Consider the following 19027-nt stretch of genomic DNA (forward strand, 5'->3'; position numbering starts at 1 on the left):
TTTTTTTAATGATGATGTCATTTACCAAGATGCAAAAAACTAGCAGAGGTACATGTGTTTGATTTCGTACCCATGAAGCTAAGGATACCTATGACAAATTCAAGTGAAGATATCAATAAGCCAGTTTGATATAATTATACTTCTCTGGAGTTCAAGGGAGAGGCTAAACTGGAGATATAAGTATGGAAGACATAGCATGGTAGATAGTAGTCACAGTCATGAAACTGGATAAGAGCTTGTTATTAATTTATTGACTCTCAGCTCCAAATCCAACCTTTCTTTCCTGCTATACAATACAGCTGAGCCCTGCTGACATTTTTTCCTTTTCCTAAACTTGATTTTAGTCAATGGAGGGTACTGTACTGGAGGGCCCCTACAAGGCCAAAGAAGAAGGAAGGGATTTTTCCTTCCTCTGCTGTGCTAGAACCAGTGGATTAGATTAATGAAGGGGTAGGGGTAGATGTTGGGATGCAGTTGGGAATGGGAGATTTTCTCTGCCCCCCATAGCAAAAGATTTCCTAGATCAGCCCTTTGGCAAGCTTCTTTTCCACTTGCACCCACATCCTTTCTAAAGAGATCTGAATCTCAGCTTGGGAAAAGAGGGGAAGGGTTCATTCCTTAATCACCATCCACTAGCGGTACAGCTGGTAGCTGCTTTTTGCAGTTGCTACATCTATACCCCTTAGAATACCACCTTTCATTAGTTAACACTTATTCATATTAAATTTTCCCTATTCCAATTCCTGGGGTGGTTTCTGTCTCTTGATTGATACAGAATTGATACTGAAGTAGTCACAGGAGACAGATCACTAAAGATGGGATTTTTGGAATTGGCTTAGTCATGCCTTTGGGCTTAAGCACAGTGCTGGGCCCTTGCCAATGGGAAATGGGATGTTAGTAATCAAGGTATGCATTGCCATAACAATCAAGTTGTCTCCTACATCCTGCAGTTAACTGTCACTTCTACTGAAGTAAAATGCCCTGGGAGTGAAAGAGGCTGCTGCCTTTGACCATCACAAAAATAATGATGACCACAAGGACTGTGCTGTGCAAAAGATTCCGAGTGCATGGAACATTTAACAGAAAGATGTAACATGCTCTGGTCCTTAACCCTTCAGCATCTGTCATGGTCTGAATAGAGAGAGCTTACACTGCAGGCCTAGAAGAATCTCTGACAGGGCTGATGTGGCTGAAAATTAAATACAAAACTTAATTGTGCAGGTTGCAAATTTACAATGTGAGTTGAATTCCCAGACTCACCAAATTTCTTCTGATTGGTAAAGGAAGAAATTTGGACTGTGGAATGGGAGCATCTGACTGGATTCAGACAAAACTGAAAATCTTTAATTTCTGTATTATTCAGAATCTCGCAGCCAGTGCAAATAGTTTGCTCTCCTGTGTCTGGGAAGACTGGCCTTCTGGTGCATATGCCTTGAAGGGATATTTAACCTTAAGAAGAACCATTACAACCACTTCTCTGCTGTCACTAGATCCTCAGCTTGGATCAAATCTCCGTGTGCTCTAATGCAGAGGTTAGCACTGCAGGCCATATGATCTCTGTCACAACTACTCAACTCTGTTATAGTGCAAAAACAGATCTTAGACAATACATAAATGAATGGACATGGTTGTGTTCCAATGACATGTACACAATCAGGAGGTGGGCTGGATTTGCTGACCTCTGATATAGAGGGAGGAATCAAAAAGTTCAGGGAGCTAAGAACATTGAAGTAGATTTTTCATAGGCAACGTGTATACTCACCCACCAACTACATCCCCCCCAAAAGTCTAAAAACTAGTTTCTTCACAAGAGCATTTAGAAATACATTAACTAAGGGCAGCATCTACATCCTTGAAAAGTTCTTTGATGTCCTCCTATGTAGATCAGGAATGAGAGCTGTCACCAATAATATGGGCTCTCTGATTCAACAGGGATAACCCAGGAAATGCAGAAGCCAAGTAGCAGCACTTAAAAGACAGGGCAGATTCTTTACCGAAAATGGCAGCAGGAATACACTAATAATCAGAATGTTTTGGCCTGTGGAGATTTCTTTTGGTGACTAATCAATCATGGTGTCTGCAGGAATTCAATAGATGAGTAGGCTACTAAATTAGTCTTTGATCTATATGACAGAAAAAACCCCAGACCTGGTGGCTAAAAAAACCAGACTTAAATTCTCATCCTATTTTCAGTCCAAGGTCAATTCATACACTCAGAGCCCCTTGGTTAAAAAGCGAAGGCTGGGGCGCCTGGGTGGCGCAGTGGGTTAAGCGTCCGACTTCAGCCAGGTCACGATCTCGCGGTCCGTGAGTTCGAGCCCCACGTCAGGCTCTGGGCTGATGGCTCAGAGCCTGGAGCCTGTTTCCGATTGTGTGTCTCCCTCTCTCTCTGCCCCTCCCCTGTTCATGCTCTGTCTCTCTCTCTGTCCCAAAAATAAATAAACGTTGGGAAAAAAAAAAAAAAAAGCGAAGGCTAAGTCCCACTGAGGAGGAACCTATAGCAATGTCATCGTATAAAATATATCCTCTAACAATCGGTGGCCAAGAATGATTATTTCCATGAAAGGAATACCCATACTATCAGGAGTTAGTAAACAGGGGCTCTGAACTGACGCTAATTCTGTGGATTCCATCCAGTTCGTGAATTGTAACAGATATACCTGGCAACTTGTAGAATCCACTAGGCTGGCTCTGTGATCCATGGGTAAGAGTCATTATAACAGGAAGAAATAAGTGAAAACCCCTGGAAATTCCTCTATCAAGACAATAAATCAGAAGCAAAACTGCAAGCCTCAGAATTACAAAATTACAAATATCAGCGATACCACCAAAGACTTGAAATATGCAGTGGTAAGAATACCTATCACATTTAAACTTGCCTGTTTGGTCTGTGTGAAATAAGATGGGTTTCAGATGCTACCTACGGATAATAAATTTAATCAGGTAGCAATGCTAACTGAAGCTACTCTTCCAGAACTTTACCAGAAAAAACAAACACAATCCCTGGCATTTTGCATGCAGCTATTGCCCTGGTTAATGCTTTTTTTTTTTTTTTATCTCCATCACGATTTGTAAGGACCACCAGAGCAGTCTGCTTTTACCTGGCTTGTATCTGTGTATACCTTCAAAGCCTTGCCTCAGGGCTATTCAACTCTCCTGTTTTTTGCCATAATATAGTCCACAGAGATCCTGATCGTCTGGACATTCCACAAAAAATCTCAATGGTCCACTACATTGATGACATTATGCAGAATGGATCTGGGGAACAGGAAGCAACAACTTTAGATGCCTTAGTAAGACCTAAGTGAACTGAGACAGTAGAAGATAATTCCTACAAAAATTAAGGAACCTGCCATCTCAGTGAAGCTTCTGGGGATCCAATGATCGGGAGCATATTAAGATATTTCCTCCAAGGTGAAAGACAAATTGCTATATTTTCCATTACCCACTATAAACAAAAGGAGCAAAATGCCTGGTATACCTTTTTGGAAGCCTACACCACATTTGAGTGAGCTGTTTCTACCCAACTATCAAGTCACTATAAGGCTTCCCTGGGGCCAGAACAAGAGAAGGCAAGCTGATCTTCCACTGGGCCCTTATCATCTAGCAAATCTAATGATACTCAAACTGTCTGTGGTAAACAGAAATGCTGTTTCCAGAAGAATGCCTCTGGAAAGCTACCAAAGGAGAATCATACTGCAGATCTCTTAGATTTGGGAGAAAATCCATACCTCCTTTGCAAATAACTAATTTTCTTTTCAGAAGGAGTTTCAGCCTTGCTACTAGGCCTTGGTAGACAGTAAATGCCTAACTATGGGATATCAAGTGACTGTGTATCTTAAGCTTCCGGAACATCATGAACCGAAAGTTACATGACCAACCTAGTCACAGATTGGGTATGCACAACAGCAATCTATCGTCAAGTGGAAAAGGGATATAAAAGATGAGCCTTGGATAGATTTGGAAGTCAGAAGTAATGAACAGGTGGCTCAGGATCCATCAATAATTCCTGCTGCAATACCTCGTCTCTATCGATACCTATGGCCTCAAGGGTATTCATTGATTATCAGCTGAATGAGGAAGAAAAACAATGAGCCATATTTACAGATGCTTCTATGCAGTATATGTCAGCACCCACCTGAAAGCACTAGAGCCCTACTCGGCGGTGGCCCTGAGGGACAGCTTTGAAGTAACATTTCACAACAGGCAGCACCTGGAGCAGGTACATTTAGTTTTCCACATTTGTAGTGACAGATGACAGGACAGACAGATTTACATGGACTCATTAGCAACTGTGAACTATCTGAATAATCAGTTAGGGACTGAATTCTTTCAGGATTAGAAGATTAGAGATGAGGAAATCTGGAAAATCGAACTTTCGGAAAGGGCACAGGTGTGAAGATTTTTGCATCTCAGGGAATGCCCAACAAAAAGCAACCACTACAGAGGAGACTCTCAGTAATCAGATAGACAAAATAAATGCTCTAGGGACCTCAGAGCAGCCTCTTTTCCTAGGCAGCTAGCACTTACTCCGTGGGCTTGTGGTAAGTAGCATGGATGGAGTTTATGCTTGAGTTAGAAAACATGAACTCTCTTTTCCAAGGTTATCTTGCTACCACTACCATTACCACTGAGTGTCTACTCTGCTAACAGTAGAGAGCAACCGAACTTCTGATATGGCACCATTCCCCAGGGAGATTGGCCAGCCAGCTGGTAGCATGTTGACTATACTGGACCTCTTCTACTTTGGAGAAGGCAAAGATTCATCTTCACGAGAATAGATGTGAATCCTGGATTTGCCTTACCTGACTGACCATTATGCTTCATCTAGCACCATCATCCATGGACACATGGGATGGATGCCCTATCCACTAACATAGAATTCCATGCTTATGATCAAGGAACTTCAGGCAAAAAATGTGCATTAGGCTCATACCCATGGAATTAAATGATTTTATCACAACTCCCACTACTCCAAGAAAGCTAGTATGGCTTACTGAAAACTAATTGATGTCACCATCTGGGAAACAACACCCTGAAAGACTGGGCTTTGTCTTACAGAATGCAATATATACTCTGAATCACAGTTCATTACATGGTGCTGTCTACCTCATGACCAGTTACATGGGTCTGGAAAATCAAGAAGTGGGAGTGATTCTTCTCACTACTAAATCTAATAACCAACTTGCACTATTTTGTTTTGCATCCTGGCAAATCTGAGCTCTGCTTCTTTAGTCTTGACTCCTAAGAGCAGGGACAATTCTTTTACCAGGGAACATACTGATTCCTCTGAATGGGAATGTAGACTGCCACCTGGTCATGTTGGGCTCCTTATGACAGTGAAACAACAGGCAAAGAAAGGGGCTGTTACTCTTCTTGCTGGAGTGGCTGATCGCAATTATAGAGGGGAAACTGAGTTACTGCTACACACTGAGGGCAAAGGAGACTATATCTGGGACCTGGAGGGTTCATTAAGATGCCCCTTAGTCTTCTATGACCAATAGTGAAACTTAATAGAAAACGAGGAAAAAAACAGGTAGAAATATTGAAATTTCACCTAATTTAGCAATGAAGGTTTGGGTTACTCATGAGCTAAGTAACTCCACCCACCTGAGGTTTCTGGCTCAGGACAAAGAAAATATGAAATGGGTAGAAGAAGAAGGAAGTCAGAGATGGCAACCACAGGCGCCTGACTGGCTCAGTCGCTTAGGTGTCTGACTTCAGCTCAGGTCATGATCTCATGGTTCATGAGTTCAAGCTCCACATCGGGCACTCTGCTGTCAGCACTGAGCCCACTTCGGATCCTCTGTCCCCCCCTCTCTCTGCCCCTTCCCTGCTTGTTCTCTCTTTCTCTCAAAAATAAACATTAGGAAAAAAAGGGGGCTAGGGCACCAAGAATAATTTAAAAAACAAACAAAAAGAGTTATCAATCACAGCCCATAGCCAGTTACAGAAATAAGGACTAGACATAAATGCTTGTGTATATATAAGCTATTTACTTTTTTTTGTTTTTTAAATAATTACATCCAAGTTAATTAACATACAGCGTAATGGTTTCAAGAACAGAATTTAGTGATTCATCACTTACATATAACACCGAGTGCTTATCCCAAGTGTCTTCCTTAATGCCTCTTGCCCATTTAGCCCATCCCCCACCCAACACCCCTTCAGCAACCCTCCGTTTGTTGTCTGTATTTAAGAGTCTCTTATGGTTTGTTCCCCTCCTTGTTTTTATATTATTTTTGCTTCCTTCTCTCTTCTTTTTAATACTTTACATAAGTTTGTTGATGGTTAACTTTACAATTTAGTCTGAAGTAAAAGAATATTCAGTAAGACTATGAATTTGAGAGTCATGAGTAGAATCAGGTTGGAATGAATACAATAACTGTGGGAACTGTATGTCTTCGAATTTGGGGGAGAGGGTGAGAATTTCTTCACTTGTACCAGGAATAGTTGCATCTCCTTGGTTAGAAACTTTTTGGGTAGAACATAAACATAAGGTTAGTTCTGTGGTTATACTGAAGTTCAAGTGTTTGTAAAAGATGTACAGGGACGCTAATTAGACAAAGGGGTAGTCTGTGCCAGTTATTATTTATTGCCTCTTAGTTCCAAATCTACCATTCTTTGGGCCTTGTAGACTTCTCTCTTTTGGCCGCTGATACAAAGCTTTGCCAATAGAGGGTGCTGGAAAGACACTACAAGTCCAAAGCAGGAGAAAGGGGCTCTCCTTTAGGCCTCCAGTGTTGGATTTTACCTACAGAGCCAGAGCACTGGTGTGCAGGGAGCCTGAAGCACCCCCACGGCGGCAGCACCCCCCCTCCCCGCTGTCCCCACTGCGGCAGCAAATTTCAGCAAATTTTCCCGCTGTCGCAGTAATGGGCCTAACGATTCAGCTGTGGTTTGCAGTCTCTAGCAAGATGCTCTGCTAAGACAGCAGCGGCCCTCACCAGTCAACAGTCAACTTTGCCCTGGGTTAAGTTCTTCTCCAAAAAGCCCACTTGCCATTCAGTTCTGGTCTGTACCCTCTGGCAGGCTTTTCCTTTAGCCAGTGACCACTGTCTCTCTGTTCCATTGAGGGAGGCCTGTACTCTCTGGCAAGCTTCTTCACCACTGACAGACTGTTATGATGGCAGTTACACCCTTTCCAAACACCTCTGCATCTCCTTTAACTTCTTTCTTTGTTCATTATCCCTCAGCTAACTAGGCCTAGTAGCTGCTTTCTATAGCCTTCAGTAGGTAAACACCTTCTACTAGTTAATAATTCTTATTATTAAAATTTCCATGTTAAAATAACTAGTATAGTGTCTGTCTTCTAACTGGACAATGACTGATACAGTCACACAAAGTGTACAAGTGTACAAATGAAATAAAAACAGCCAGGGAGAACCCAGGAGCATTTCTATATGTAGAGAGTAGGAAGAAGAGGCAGAGCCAGTTAAGGGAAGAAGAAAAAAAGAAGTCAATAAGATAGAGAGGGAGAAAGACATGCATGGGTTCCAAAACCAAGTGAAAAATGTATTTCAGAAAAGAAGGGATGATCAGTTATGTCAAAAACTACTGTGAGGTAGAGTGAGGACCCAGAGGTGACCAAGAGATTGGCAGCAGATTCAATGGATAAACAGAAACAAAAGCCTAACTGGGGTAAGGTTTGTGAAGCAAATATCATGTGAAAATAGAGAAGACAGTATCGCCTTTTGAGTATCACCCATTTCGAGGAGTTCTGCCACAAAGGAGAGCAGAGAAACAAAATGGTAGTGAGACTAGTCATCACAACTGCACACTGTATTCAACCCTATTCAGCTGGTTGAACGGAGGCTTAGAGCAGGGGGAAAGTTGAGTTTAAGCAAACATTAACCTAATAAGCATCCTTCTAAATGCATAGCTGAGCTCCTTAAAAACTAAAAACCAACCAACCAACAAACAAAAAAACCCTCCCAGGGATGAAAACTAAATAAAGGGCAAAAAAACAAGAGTAGTAAAATAAAGTCACAGCTGCTCTGAGGGTACAGGAGAGGTCTTGCTCCTGGGCTTCCTGGATAAAACTGCAATCTTTGAAGGGTTATACAGTCGATGTAGTCATCCAGTACTGGTTTTCAAGTTCTAGGTTACTTTTAAGTTCCAAAATACCAATACTGAAGGTGTAATACATTATTTCCAAATTTAAAAATAATCTGGTATCTGGATCATTTGCATCTTAAGGCATCCAGAATATTTTCCTACTTCTCTCAAGCTTTATGGAGATGACAATCAACTAAGCAAAGCTTTGACTGCGTGAATAATTCTTCCTCTAGTTCAAAGACTTTTTCTACAAGTTGAATGTGAACACTGTATTAGTGTCCTAGAGCTGCTATTACAGTGACCACAAACTGAGTCGCTTAAAACAACAGAAATCTATTCTTTCACACTTCTGGAATTTAGGGTCTGAAATCAAGGTGTAGGCAGAACTATGCTCCTCTGAAAGCTCTAGGAAGGATCCTTCCTGTCTTCTCCCTGGCTTCTGGAGTTTGCCACTAATCCTTGATGTTCCTTGGCTTATAGACTCATCACCTCAATTTCTGCCTCCTGTTATTACATCACACTCTCCCTTTGTGTGTCTCCACACAGCCTTCTTGTAAGAACACATACTAGTCATTCAGTGTAGAGTCCATCCTGATTCAGTATGACCTCATCTTGATTACATTTGCAAAGACCCTATTTCCAAATAAGGTCACATTCAAATGTAAGTGGGTTAGGACTTACACATATCATTTTGGGGGACACAATTCAATCCACATTAGACATGACAGTAGTAAATTAGAATTTCCTTCTATAAATCTCAAATCTAAGGACAAAGAAAACTGGAAATGCTTCCTTTTAAGCAAACATTATAGCTTGTTATCAATAAAAGGGCTATAGTCCCTACTAAAAAAAATTAAAAGTTATTAAAAAAGATGTCCTCAAATAAGAGAGAGCAGTATATGATGAGTCAGAGGAAATTTGGAACTGGATTTTATTTATATATTTTCACCTTACTCAGATTAGTATGAAGTATAATATAGGGCCTTTTGAACATCTGGGAAAATTTGCACAAGACTAATTACTTTTGCAACTCAATAACAATACCATTAATGGCCTTTCTTGTTAAGACTGCTTTAAAAAGAAAGATTATTGCATTTCCAAGTTTCCATGCTGAAAGTTTCTCCATTTTATGAAGTATTTATTTTTAAACAAATTATTAATTAAAATAAGGTAATACAGATATATTTTTATAATTGTGTCGTTTCACTTGATTTATATTTACAAATTGTGTACTTAATTATACTATTAGTTTCAATGATTTTTATTTTAACATTTCTTTTATAAATATATGAAGAAAGAAAATACAGATTTAACTACATACAGTTTCTTCCCCTTCCACCCCCCAAAACCTCCAAATACCTGTACTGTCCTTTAACTGAGTACTACAATCATATCTCAAGGGAAGGGCAAGTTTTAAAAATATGCCTGGCAGTAGAGAAAGACATCAGGAAATAGACTTCTATATCCTGATTTGGGTTCTAGACAGAGGGGAAAAATTGTACTGAAGATTCACAAATGCAGCATAGCTTATGCAGATCTTAGATTTGAAGTTATACTAACTATATGATCTATGCAATCCTAGTGAAAAAAAAAATCCTTAGTAGTTCTGGATAGTAGCAACCCAGGCACCTGGGAGAAGGAAACACAAAATCACTCTGGAAATATACCTTTGATCCAGACTTCAGAGAAACACCACAAGTAAAGAAAGCCCAATTAAACATAAATTTATAATCCAAATATTCAAGCACAAAAGAAAATGGAACACCAGGAAGGAGTCAGCAGAAAAATAACACCAAAACAGCAGAAAAAAAACACAGCATAGTCAGATCCCAAAGGATGTCAGATAACTAGATTTCATAATCTTTATCTGATAAGTAAAGATTAAAGACATAAAAAAGGAAAGCTAAAACACAAAGAATTAATATGTTATAAAAAATCTAAGGAATTTGAAAGAAAATAAAATTCCTAAAAATAAGAATTATCACACCTAACAGGTAGGTTAAACAGCAGACATGAAAGAGAAAGAGCTGCTAATAATTCAGCCATTAAAAAAAAAAAAAAAAAAAAAAAAAAAAAAAAAAAAAAACGAAATCTTGCCATTTTCAATGACATGGATAGAGCTAGAGAGTATAATGCTAAGTAAAATAAGTTAGAGAAAGACAAATACCATCTGATTTCACTAATGTGTGGAATTTAAGAAACAGAACAAATGAGAGAAGGGAAATAAAAAGAGAGAGGCAGGGGCACCTGGGTGGCTCAGTCGGTTAAGCGTCCGACTTCGGTTCAGGTCATGATCTCACAGTTTGTGGGTTCGAGCTCTGCATTGGGCTCTGGGCTGACAGCTCAGAGCCTGGAGCCTGCTTAAGATTCTGTGTCTCCTCTCTCTCTGCCCCTCCCCTACTCATGCTCTGTCTCTCTCTCAAAAATAAATAAAACTGTTAAAAAAAATGATTGTTTCACTATATGCTAATTTGGATGTAAATTTAAAAAAATTAAAAGTTAAATTAAAAAAAAAAAAACAGAGAGGCAAATGAAGAAACAGACTCTTAACTACAGAGAACAAACAGATGGTTCCCAGAATGGAGATGGGCGGAAGATGAGTGACACAGGTGATGGGTATTAAGAGTGCATTTGTTGTGATGTGCACTGGGTGGACATTGTATGTAAGCCCTGAATCACTAAATTGTACACCTGAAACTGATATTACACTGTATGTTAACTGGAGTTTAAATAAAAAAAACTTTTAAAAAGAAAATTAAGAACTAGAATAAGATCTTAAAATTTCCAGAATACTGCAGAGAGAGACAGAAAATATGAAGTGAGCCAAGACATGGAATAATACTACATAATTAAAACATAAAAATCCTCTTAAAAACTCAGGTTTGCACCAATGCTAATATCATCCTCAATGGAGAAAAACAGAGCTTTCCCTCTAAGGTCAGGAACAAGGCAGGGATGTCCACTCTCACCACTGTTGTTCAACATAGCATTGGAAGTCTTAGCCTCAGCAATTAGACAACACAAAGAAATAAAAAGCATCCAAATCAGCCAGGCGGAGGTCAAACTTTCACTCTTCGCAGATGACATGATACTCTATATGGAAAACCTGAAAGATTCCACCAAAAAACGGCTAGAACTGCTCAGTGAATTCAGCAAAGTTGCAGGATATAAAATCAATGCACAGAAATAGGTTGCATTCCTATACACCAATAATGAAGCAACAGAAACAGAAATAAAGGAATCGATCCCATTTACCATTGCACCAAAAACCATAAAATACCTAGGAATAAATCTTACCAAAGAGGTGAAAGATCTATACACTGAAAACGATAGAAAGCTTATGAAAGAAATTGAAGAAGACACACAAAAAAATGGAAAAATATTCCATGCTCCTGGATAGGAAGAACAAATACTGTTAAAATGTCAACAGTACCCAAAGCAATCTACACATTCAGTGCAATCCCTATCAAAATAACACCAGCATTCTTCAAGAGCTAGAACAAACAATCCTAAAATTTGTACGGAACCAGAAAAGACTCCGAATAGCCAAAGCAATCTTGAAAAAGAAAACCAAAGCTGGAGGCATCACAATCCCGGACTTCAAGCTATATTACAAAGCTGTCATCATCAAGACAGTATGGTACCAGCATAAAAACAGATACTCAGATCAATGGAACAGAATAGAGAACCCAGAAATGGACCCACAAACGTATGGCCAACTAATCTTTGACAAAGCAGAAAAGAATATCCAATGGAATAAAGACAGTTTCTTCAGCAAGTGGTGCTGGGAAAACTGGACAGCGACATGCAGAAGAATGAACCTGGACCACTTTCTTACACCATACACAAAAATAAACTCAAAATGGATGAAAGACCTAAGTGTAAGACAGGAAGCCATCAAAATCCTCGAGGAGAGAGCAGGCAAAAACCTCTTTGCCCTCGGCTGCTGCAACTTCTTACTCAACACGTCTCCAGAGGCAAGGGAAACCAAAGCAAAATGAACTGTTGGGACCAAATCAAAATGAAAAGCTTCTGCACAGCGAAAGAAACAATCAGCAAAACTAAAAGGCAACTGACAGAATGGGAGACGGTATTTGCAAACGACATATCAGATAAAGGGTTAGTATCCAAAATCTATGAAGAACTTATGAAACTCAACACCCAAAAAACAAATAATCCAATGAAGAAATGGGCAAAAGACATGAACAGACACTTCTCCAAAGAAGACATCCAGATGGCCAACTGACACATGAGAAAATGCTCAACATCACTCATCATCAGGGAAATACAAATCAAAACCACAATGAGCTACCACCTCACACCTGTCAGAATGGCTAACATTAACAACTGAGACAACAATAGATGTTGGCAAGGATGTAGAGAAAGATGGATCTCTTTTGCACTGCTGGTGGGAATGCAAACTGGTGCATCCACTCTGGAAAACAGTATGGTGTTCCTCAAAAAATTAAAAATAGAACTACCCTACAACCTAGCAATTGTACTACTAGGTGTTTATCCAAGGGATACAGATATGCTGTTTTGAAGGGGCACATGCACCCCAATGTTTAGAGCAGTACTATTGACAATAGCCAAAGTATGGAAAGAGCCCAAATGTCCATCGATGGATGAATGGATAAAGAAGATATGTATACACACACACATACACACACACGCACGCATGCAATGGAGTATCACTCGGCAATAAAAAAGAATGAAATCTTGCCATTTGCAACTACATGAATGGAACTAGAGGGTATTATGCTAAGTGAAATTAGTCAGTTGGAGAAAGACAAATATCATATGACTTCATTCATATGAGGACTTTAAGATACAATACAGATGAACATAAGGGAAGGGAGGCAAAAATAATATAAAAACAGGGAGGGGGGACAAAACATAAGACTCTTAAATAGAGAGAACAAACAGAGGGTTACCAGAAAGATTGTGTGAGAGGGGATGGGCTAAACGGGTAAGGGGCATTAAGGAATCTACTCCTGAAATCACTGTTGCACCATATGCTAACCTGGATGTAAATTAAAAAATAAATTATTAGTAAAAAATAAATAAAATAAAAACATTTCTTCCTCAAAAAAAAAATTCAGGTTTGCAAAAAACAGCTAGCAAACAACAAAATGGCAATAAACACATGCCTATCAATAATTATTTTAAATGAAAGTGTATTAAATGCTTCAATCAAAAGACAGAGTAGCTGAAAGAATAAAAATATAAGACCCATCTATCTATTGCCTACAAGAGACACACTGTAGAAGTAAGGTCACACACAAAGTGCAGGAATGAATAAAGATATTCTATGTAAATGGAAACCAAAAGAAGCTGGGCAGCTACACTTTTGTCAGACAAAATTGACTTTAACACAAAGACTATAGTAAGAGAGAAAGAAAAGAAGGTCAATACATAAGGATAAAGGAGTCAGTGCAGGAGGATGTAACGTTTGTTAATATTTATGCACTCAACAGAAGAGCACCTAAATACATAAAGCACATGTTAGCAGGCCTAAAGGAAGAAATAGACAGCAATACAATAATAGTAGGGGACTTTAATACCTTACTCACATCAATGGATAGATCATCTAGACAGAAAATTATTAAGGAAACATTGCCCTTAAATGGCATGTCACACCAGACGGACTTAACAGATATTTACAGAATATTCCATCCAAAAGCAAGAGAATACACATTCTTCTTGACTGCACGTGGAACATTTTCCAAGACAGATCATATGTTAGGCCACAAAACAAGTATTAATAAATCTAGACTAAAATCATATCAAGCATCTATTCCAACTACAACAGTATGGAACTAGAAACTAATTACATGAAAAAAATGGAAAATTCACAAATACACGGAGATTAAACAGCATGCTACTGAACAACCAATGGGTCAAAGAACTCAAAAGAGAAATCAAATAATACCTCGAGACAAACAAAAATGGAAATGTAACATCCCAAAATTTATGAGATACAACAAAAACAGTTCTAAGAGGGAAGTTCACAGTGATAAACGCTTACCTGAAGAAATAAAGTCTCAAATAAACAACCTAACTTTACACCTCAAGGAACTAGAGGAAAAAAAGAACAACTGAAGGCCACAGTTAATAGAAGAAAGCAAATAACACAGATTAGAAGAGAAATAAATCAAACAGAGACTAAAGTAATAAAAGGAAAAATTAATGAAACTAAGAACTGGTTCTTTGAAAAGACAAATAAAATTGACAAACCTTTAGCTACACTAAGAGAGGATACAAATAAGTAAAATCAGAAATGAAAGAGATGTTACAAATGATACCACAGAAACACAAAAGATCATAAGAGACTACTATGAACAATTATATGCCAACAAATTGGACAACCTAGAAGAAATGGATAAATTCCTAAAAACGTAAAACCTACCAAGACTGAATTATGATGAAACAGAAAATGTAACTAACATCAACTATATGTCAATTAAAAAAATCAGTTTGCTTTTTAAGAATTGCAATGTCAGTGATAAAATACTTTTGCTACTGGAACAGACCACTCCCACCATCTTATACTTGGAATTCTACTGGTTCAGACAAAGCAAACTGAAAGAATTGCCAACAAGTCTTTATTAAAGAAACTCTAAGACTACATTTTAGAAGAAAATGATAGAAGAAAAAATGTCTGAGATACAAGAAGAAAATGTGAAGAAGTGAATAAGCATAGATAAGCCAAAGTAAACACTGACTGCATTAAACAATAATAATGTCCAATTGAAGAGGGATTAAAAAAACCAAATTCTCAAAAATTAAAAATAGAACTACCATATGATGCAGCAAGTCCACCCAGCAAGTCCTGGGTACTTATCTGAAGAAAGTGAAAACACTAACTCAAAAAGACATATGCACCCCCATGTTCACTGCAGCATTATTTACAATAATCAAGATACAGAAACAACCTAAGTGCCTGACAGATAAATGGGTAAAGAAAATGGTGTGTAAATACACATACACAATGGAATACTATTCAGCCATAAAAATGAATGACATCTTGCCAAACACTATACCATCTCATTGATATGTGGAATCTAAAAAAACAAAAACAGGGGCGCCTGCGTGGCTCAGTCGGTTAAGCATCTGACTTCACCTCAGGTCATGATCTCACGTTTCTTGAGCTTGAGCCCTGTGTCAGGCTCTGTGCTGACAGCTCAGAGACTGGAGCCTGCTTCGGGTTCTGTATCTTCCTCGCTCTCTGCCCCTCCCCTGCTCACACTCTGTATCTGTATCTCTCTCTCTCTTTCAAAAATAAATTTAGGGGCGCCTGGGTGGCTCAGTCGGTTGGGTGACCGACTTCGGCTCAGGTCATGATCTCACGTTCCGTGAGTTTGAGCCCTGCGTCGGGCTCTGGGCTGATGGCTCAGAGCCTGGAGCCTGCTTCTGGTTCTGTGTCTCCCTCTCTCTCTGCCCCTCCCCCATTCATGCTCTGTCTCTCTCTCAAAATAAATAAACGTTAAAAAAAAGAAATAAATTTAAAAACATTAAACAAAACAACAAACTCGTAGATACAAAAAAACATTGGTGGTTGCCAGTGGCAGGTGGGCAAAGTAGGTGACAGGGTTAAAAGGTACAAACTTCCAGTTATAAAATCAGTAAGTCATGGGCATACATGGTGACTATGGTTAATAATCACTATATTAATAATCATAATTAATACTATATTGCATATTTGAAAGTTGTTAAAAGAGTAGATCTTAAAAGTTTTCATCATAAAAAGAAAACATTTTGTAACTATGTATGGTGATGGATGTTAACTAGATTTATCGTAGTGATTATTTCACAATATACACAAATATTGGATCATTATGTTGTACACCTGAAACTAATATGCTATGTGTCAATTATACCTCGATAAAAAAAAGAAAGAAAATCTTAGGTCTATTAAAGGTATGTTCCAAATTTGATTGGCTTCCTATGGCCTTGTGAAGAAGAGTATTTGATACTGTGATTTCCTGTGTACACAGAGGTGTGACTATGGTTTTGTGATCTTACTGTAACCCTTCATGTAGAAAGTTCAGTATAGAAATGCTGATATAACATTTGGTAATCTCTAGATCTCAGGGGGAAAAAAACAACTAAAGAATGAAAATGCTGGCCATCAATAACTAAAAAAAAAAAAAAAAAAGAAGAGACAGTGACAGGAGTTCAATTATTCTAGAGACAGTGATTAGTTTCAGATTTTTAGTTAAGTACAAATGTTGAATACAGTAACCCTAGAAGAACAGACTCTTTTAATAGAAGAAAAAAATAAATTAACTGACTGAATTACAAATTCATGTTACCTAACTTTAACTTGGCCCTTATTATGGCCTGACAATCCTTTCATCTGCTGTTTCTATCACATTTCTTACATTCCCAATTCCTAACCTTTTCAACCAGAGTTCCTCCTTCAATACCTCCATATTCTAAAATAACATTCCCTACCACCTCACTAAGAAATGTGAAGCTATCTGTACATCCTCATTTGCCCTAGGTTAATAATATCAGTCTTGGGGCGCCTGGGTGGCGCAGTCGGTTAAGTTTCCGACTTCAGCCAGGTCACGATCTCGCAGTCCGTGAGTTCGAGCCCCGCGTCAGGCTCTGGACTGATGGCTCGGAGCCTGGAGCCTGTTTCCGATTCTGTGTCTCCCTCTCTCTCTGCCCCACCCCCGTTCATGCTCTGTCTCTCTCTGTCCCAAAAATAAATAAAAAACGTTGAAAAAAAAATAATATCAGTCTTAATGCAATAACTGAGCCCCTTATCTCTCTATACTGACAGGCTAGCTTCATTTGCCTCCTACAAAATGTGCTTAGTTTTGTTTCACCCTAAAATATTCTCCCCTCAATTCTGCTACTCCTTTATAAATTAAGGCCTTATTTCTTCGTTTTTGATTCTGAATTACATATATTCTATAGTCATAAAGGGTAGATAACTTGTTTTATTCCTGTATTTTTAATTCCAACATGACACTGCAAACAGGTTCAGGATAGGTATGCTCACAGGAGGTCTCACAAAGCAAAGACTGGGTATAATTAATTTTCTTTATATAGCATCATGAGCAAGTGCACACAGAATAAATATGTAAAGCCTTTTTTATACACCTACTGTAGCTTTCTTAGATTTGTGAAGAGTTAGAAAATTGTGACTAAATGTGACTAACATGTTAACCTGTGCTCAAGTCTGAGAGCCTCTTACCCTTTTTCAGTTTCCGGACAGCCAACATACAATGACTAGGAGACAGATCCCATATTCTTAAGGTTTTATCATCACTGACAGTAGCACAGATGGGCAGATAGGGATGTGTAGCCAAACCCCACACCTCTCCTTCCATGTGTCCCTACAAAGAGAACATAGGTAAGATAAATTTAACCTAAATATATGTGTTTTTAAAAGAAAACTAAAGTCAACACCTGATAATATACGATAGGATAATGAATAATGGATTAATCTAAAACTTTCTCTTTGGAATATACCTTAAAATACCTCAGTAACAACTTTATCTTCACAATTACACTACAATCAGTTACTATTTAAACTAGTTTAAAATCCTAAAATATTCACTGAGTGAGGAGAATAGGAACTGGTTGCCTTGGAATGTTAATAACTGCCACAGAGGAAGAAGTTCCTGCATGTGAGAACAAGGAGTGCTGCAGACCTGCTCCCCAGTGAAACTGGTGAAATTAATAATAATAAAAAATTAAGGTCTCCGGAAATGGTTCCAAGGGAATATGACAAATGAAGAAACATTTACTCAAGAAAGTCTGCTAATATTTGGTAAGAACAATGAGAGTTTTGCAGTATTTGAACCAAGACCCACTCCTTTCCTCCCCATCTCCAACTCACTGACCTGAAAACCCCACACCAGACTGATGTAAACAACACAGGGTATGGGTGCTCTCTCTCCTTTCCCTACTCTAATGAGCTATCTTCCCAGAAGGGGCAGGTGACTGCATTTCTTATCCTGCTCTCAATGCCTGCTAAAAGCTGAAACCTTGATGAGTGCTGGACACAGGGGGAACTCCCTTCTGCCATCCCTATTCTGAGATGGAGGTTCTACACTGGGGGTCATGCCACTAAGAATACTGGGGCTTCAGTTCAACCCAAGAAGACTTGAGGCTACTGCTCCCTACTACCCCTTCCCCAAAATGGAGCACTCAGTTTCTAAAGCAAGGGACACTCAGAAAAGAGTCATCACTATCCAAACACTCAACTTCAGAGCCTTGGATCAGACAGTGTGCCTGGAAGAAAAAGCAAGCCATAAAATAGCTCCTAATGTCTTCTCAAAGGAAATGACTTCATTTGCTTCACAGTGTAGAAAAGTTCAAGTCTAAAGGTGCTCTCGAAAACAATGAAGGTTGTGATGAAAGGCAAATGGGAGCTGACTGGTACTCCTTAAACATACAGGCTACTCTGAAGACTAGTGAGTTTGCTCAACAGAACCAGGGCAATCTCAGAGATTGCTGGGAGGATACTGCTTCAAGTCAAAATCTCAAACATTAACCTACGAAAGGGGTGTCCCCTTTAAGGAGGCTGAGCAATTTGTGCTCTAGGGAAAGTGTTGAAAACAGTAGCAATTTAGTCAGCATCAGTCAGCAATTGAATGGAGTTCAGCGGCTGGGTGTAGTCAGGGAAAAAGACTATCAAAGAGGAGAGAAGACTTCCCAAATCATTTTATGGAGCCAAAATGGCCCTGATACCAAAATCAGACATCACTAGGAAACTATAGACCCATGATCCCTTATATATAGTATGTGGATGCTAAAATCCTCAACTAAGTACTAACAAACTGATTCCAACATATACAAAAAGAATTCTACACCATAACTAAGTGGGGTTTATCTCAGGAGTGCAAGGTTGGTTTAAAAGATGAAAACCAATTAATATAATACACCATATCAATAGAACAAAAAACAAAACCACATGATCTCTCAATAGACAAAGAAAAAGCCTTTGACA

The 19027-nt window shown here is 38.8% G+C and overlaps 1 protein-coding gene across 6 annotated transcripts in view; it reads right to left on the bottom strand.

Moving 5' to 3' along the window:
• The window catches only part of EML5 (EMAP like 5), a 185316-nt gene that overhangs the window by 59947 nt on the left and 106342 nt on the right, over nucleotides 1–19027 (bottom strand). For all 6 annotated transcript variants that reach the window (XM_043556797.1, XM_043556796.1, XM_043556798.1 and 3 more), the window contains one exon: nucleotides 17267–17408. In XM_043556797.1, coding sequence (XP_043412732.1) covers nucleotides 17267–17408 — 142 coding nt within the window. The remainder of the gene's footprint in view (nucleotides 1–17266; nucleotides 17409–19027) is intronic.

This window comes from Prionailurus bengalensis, chromosome B3 (assembly GCF_016509475.1).
Source record: "Prionailurus bengalensis isolate Pbe53 chromosome B3, Fcat_Pben_1.1_paternal_pri, whole genome shotgun sequence".
NCBI classification, from domain to species: Eukaryota; Metazoa; Chordata; class Mammalia; order Carnivora; family Felidae; genus Prionailurus; species Prionailurus bengalensis.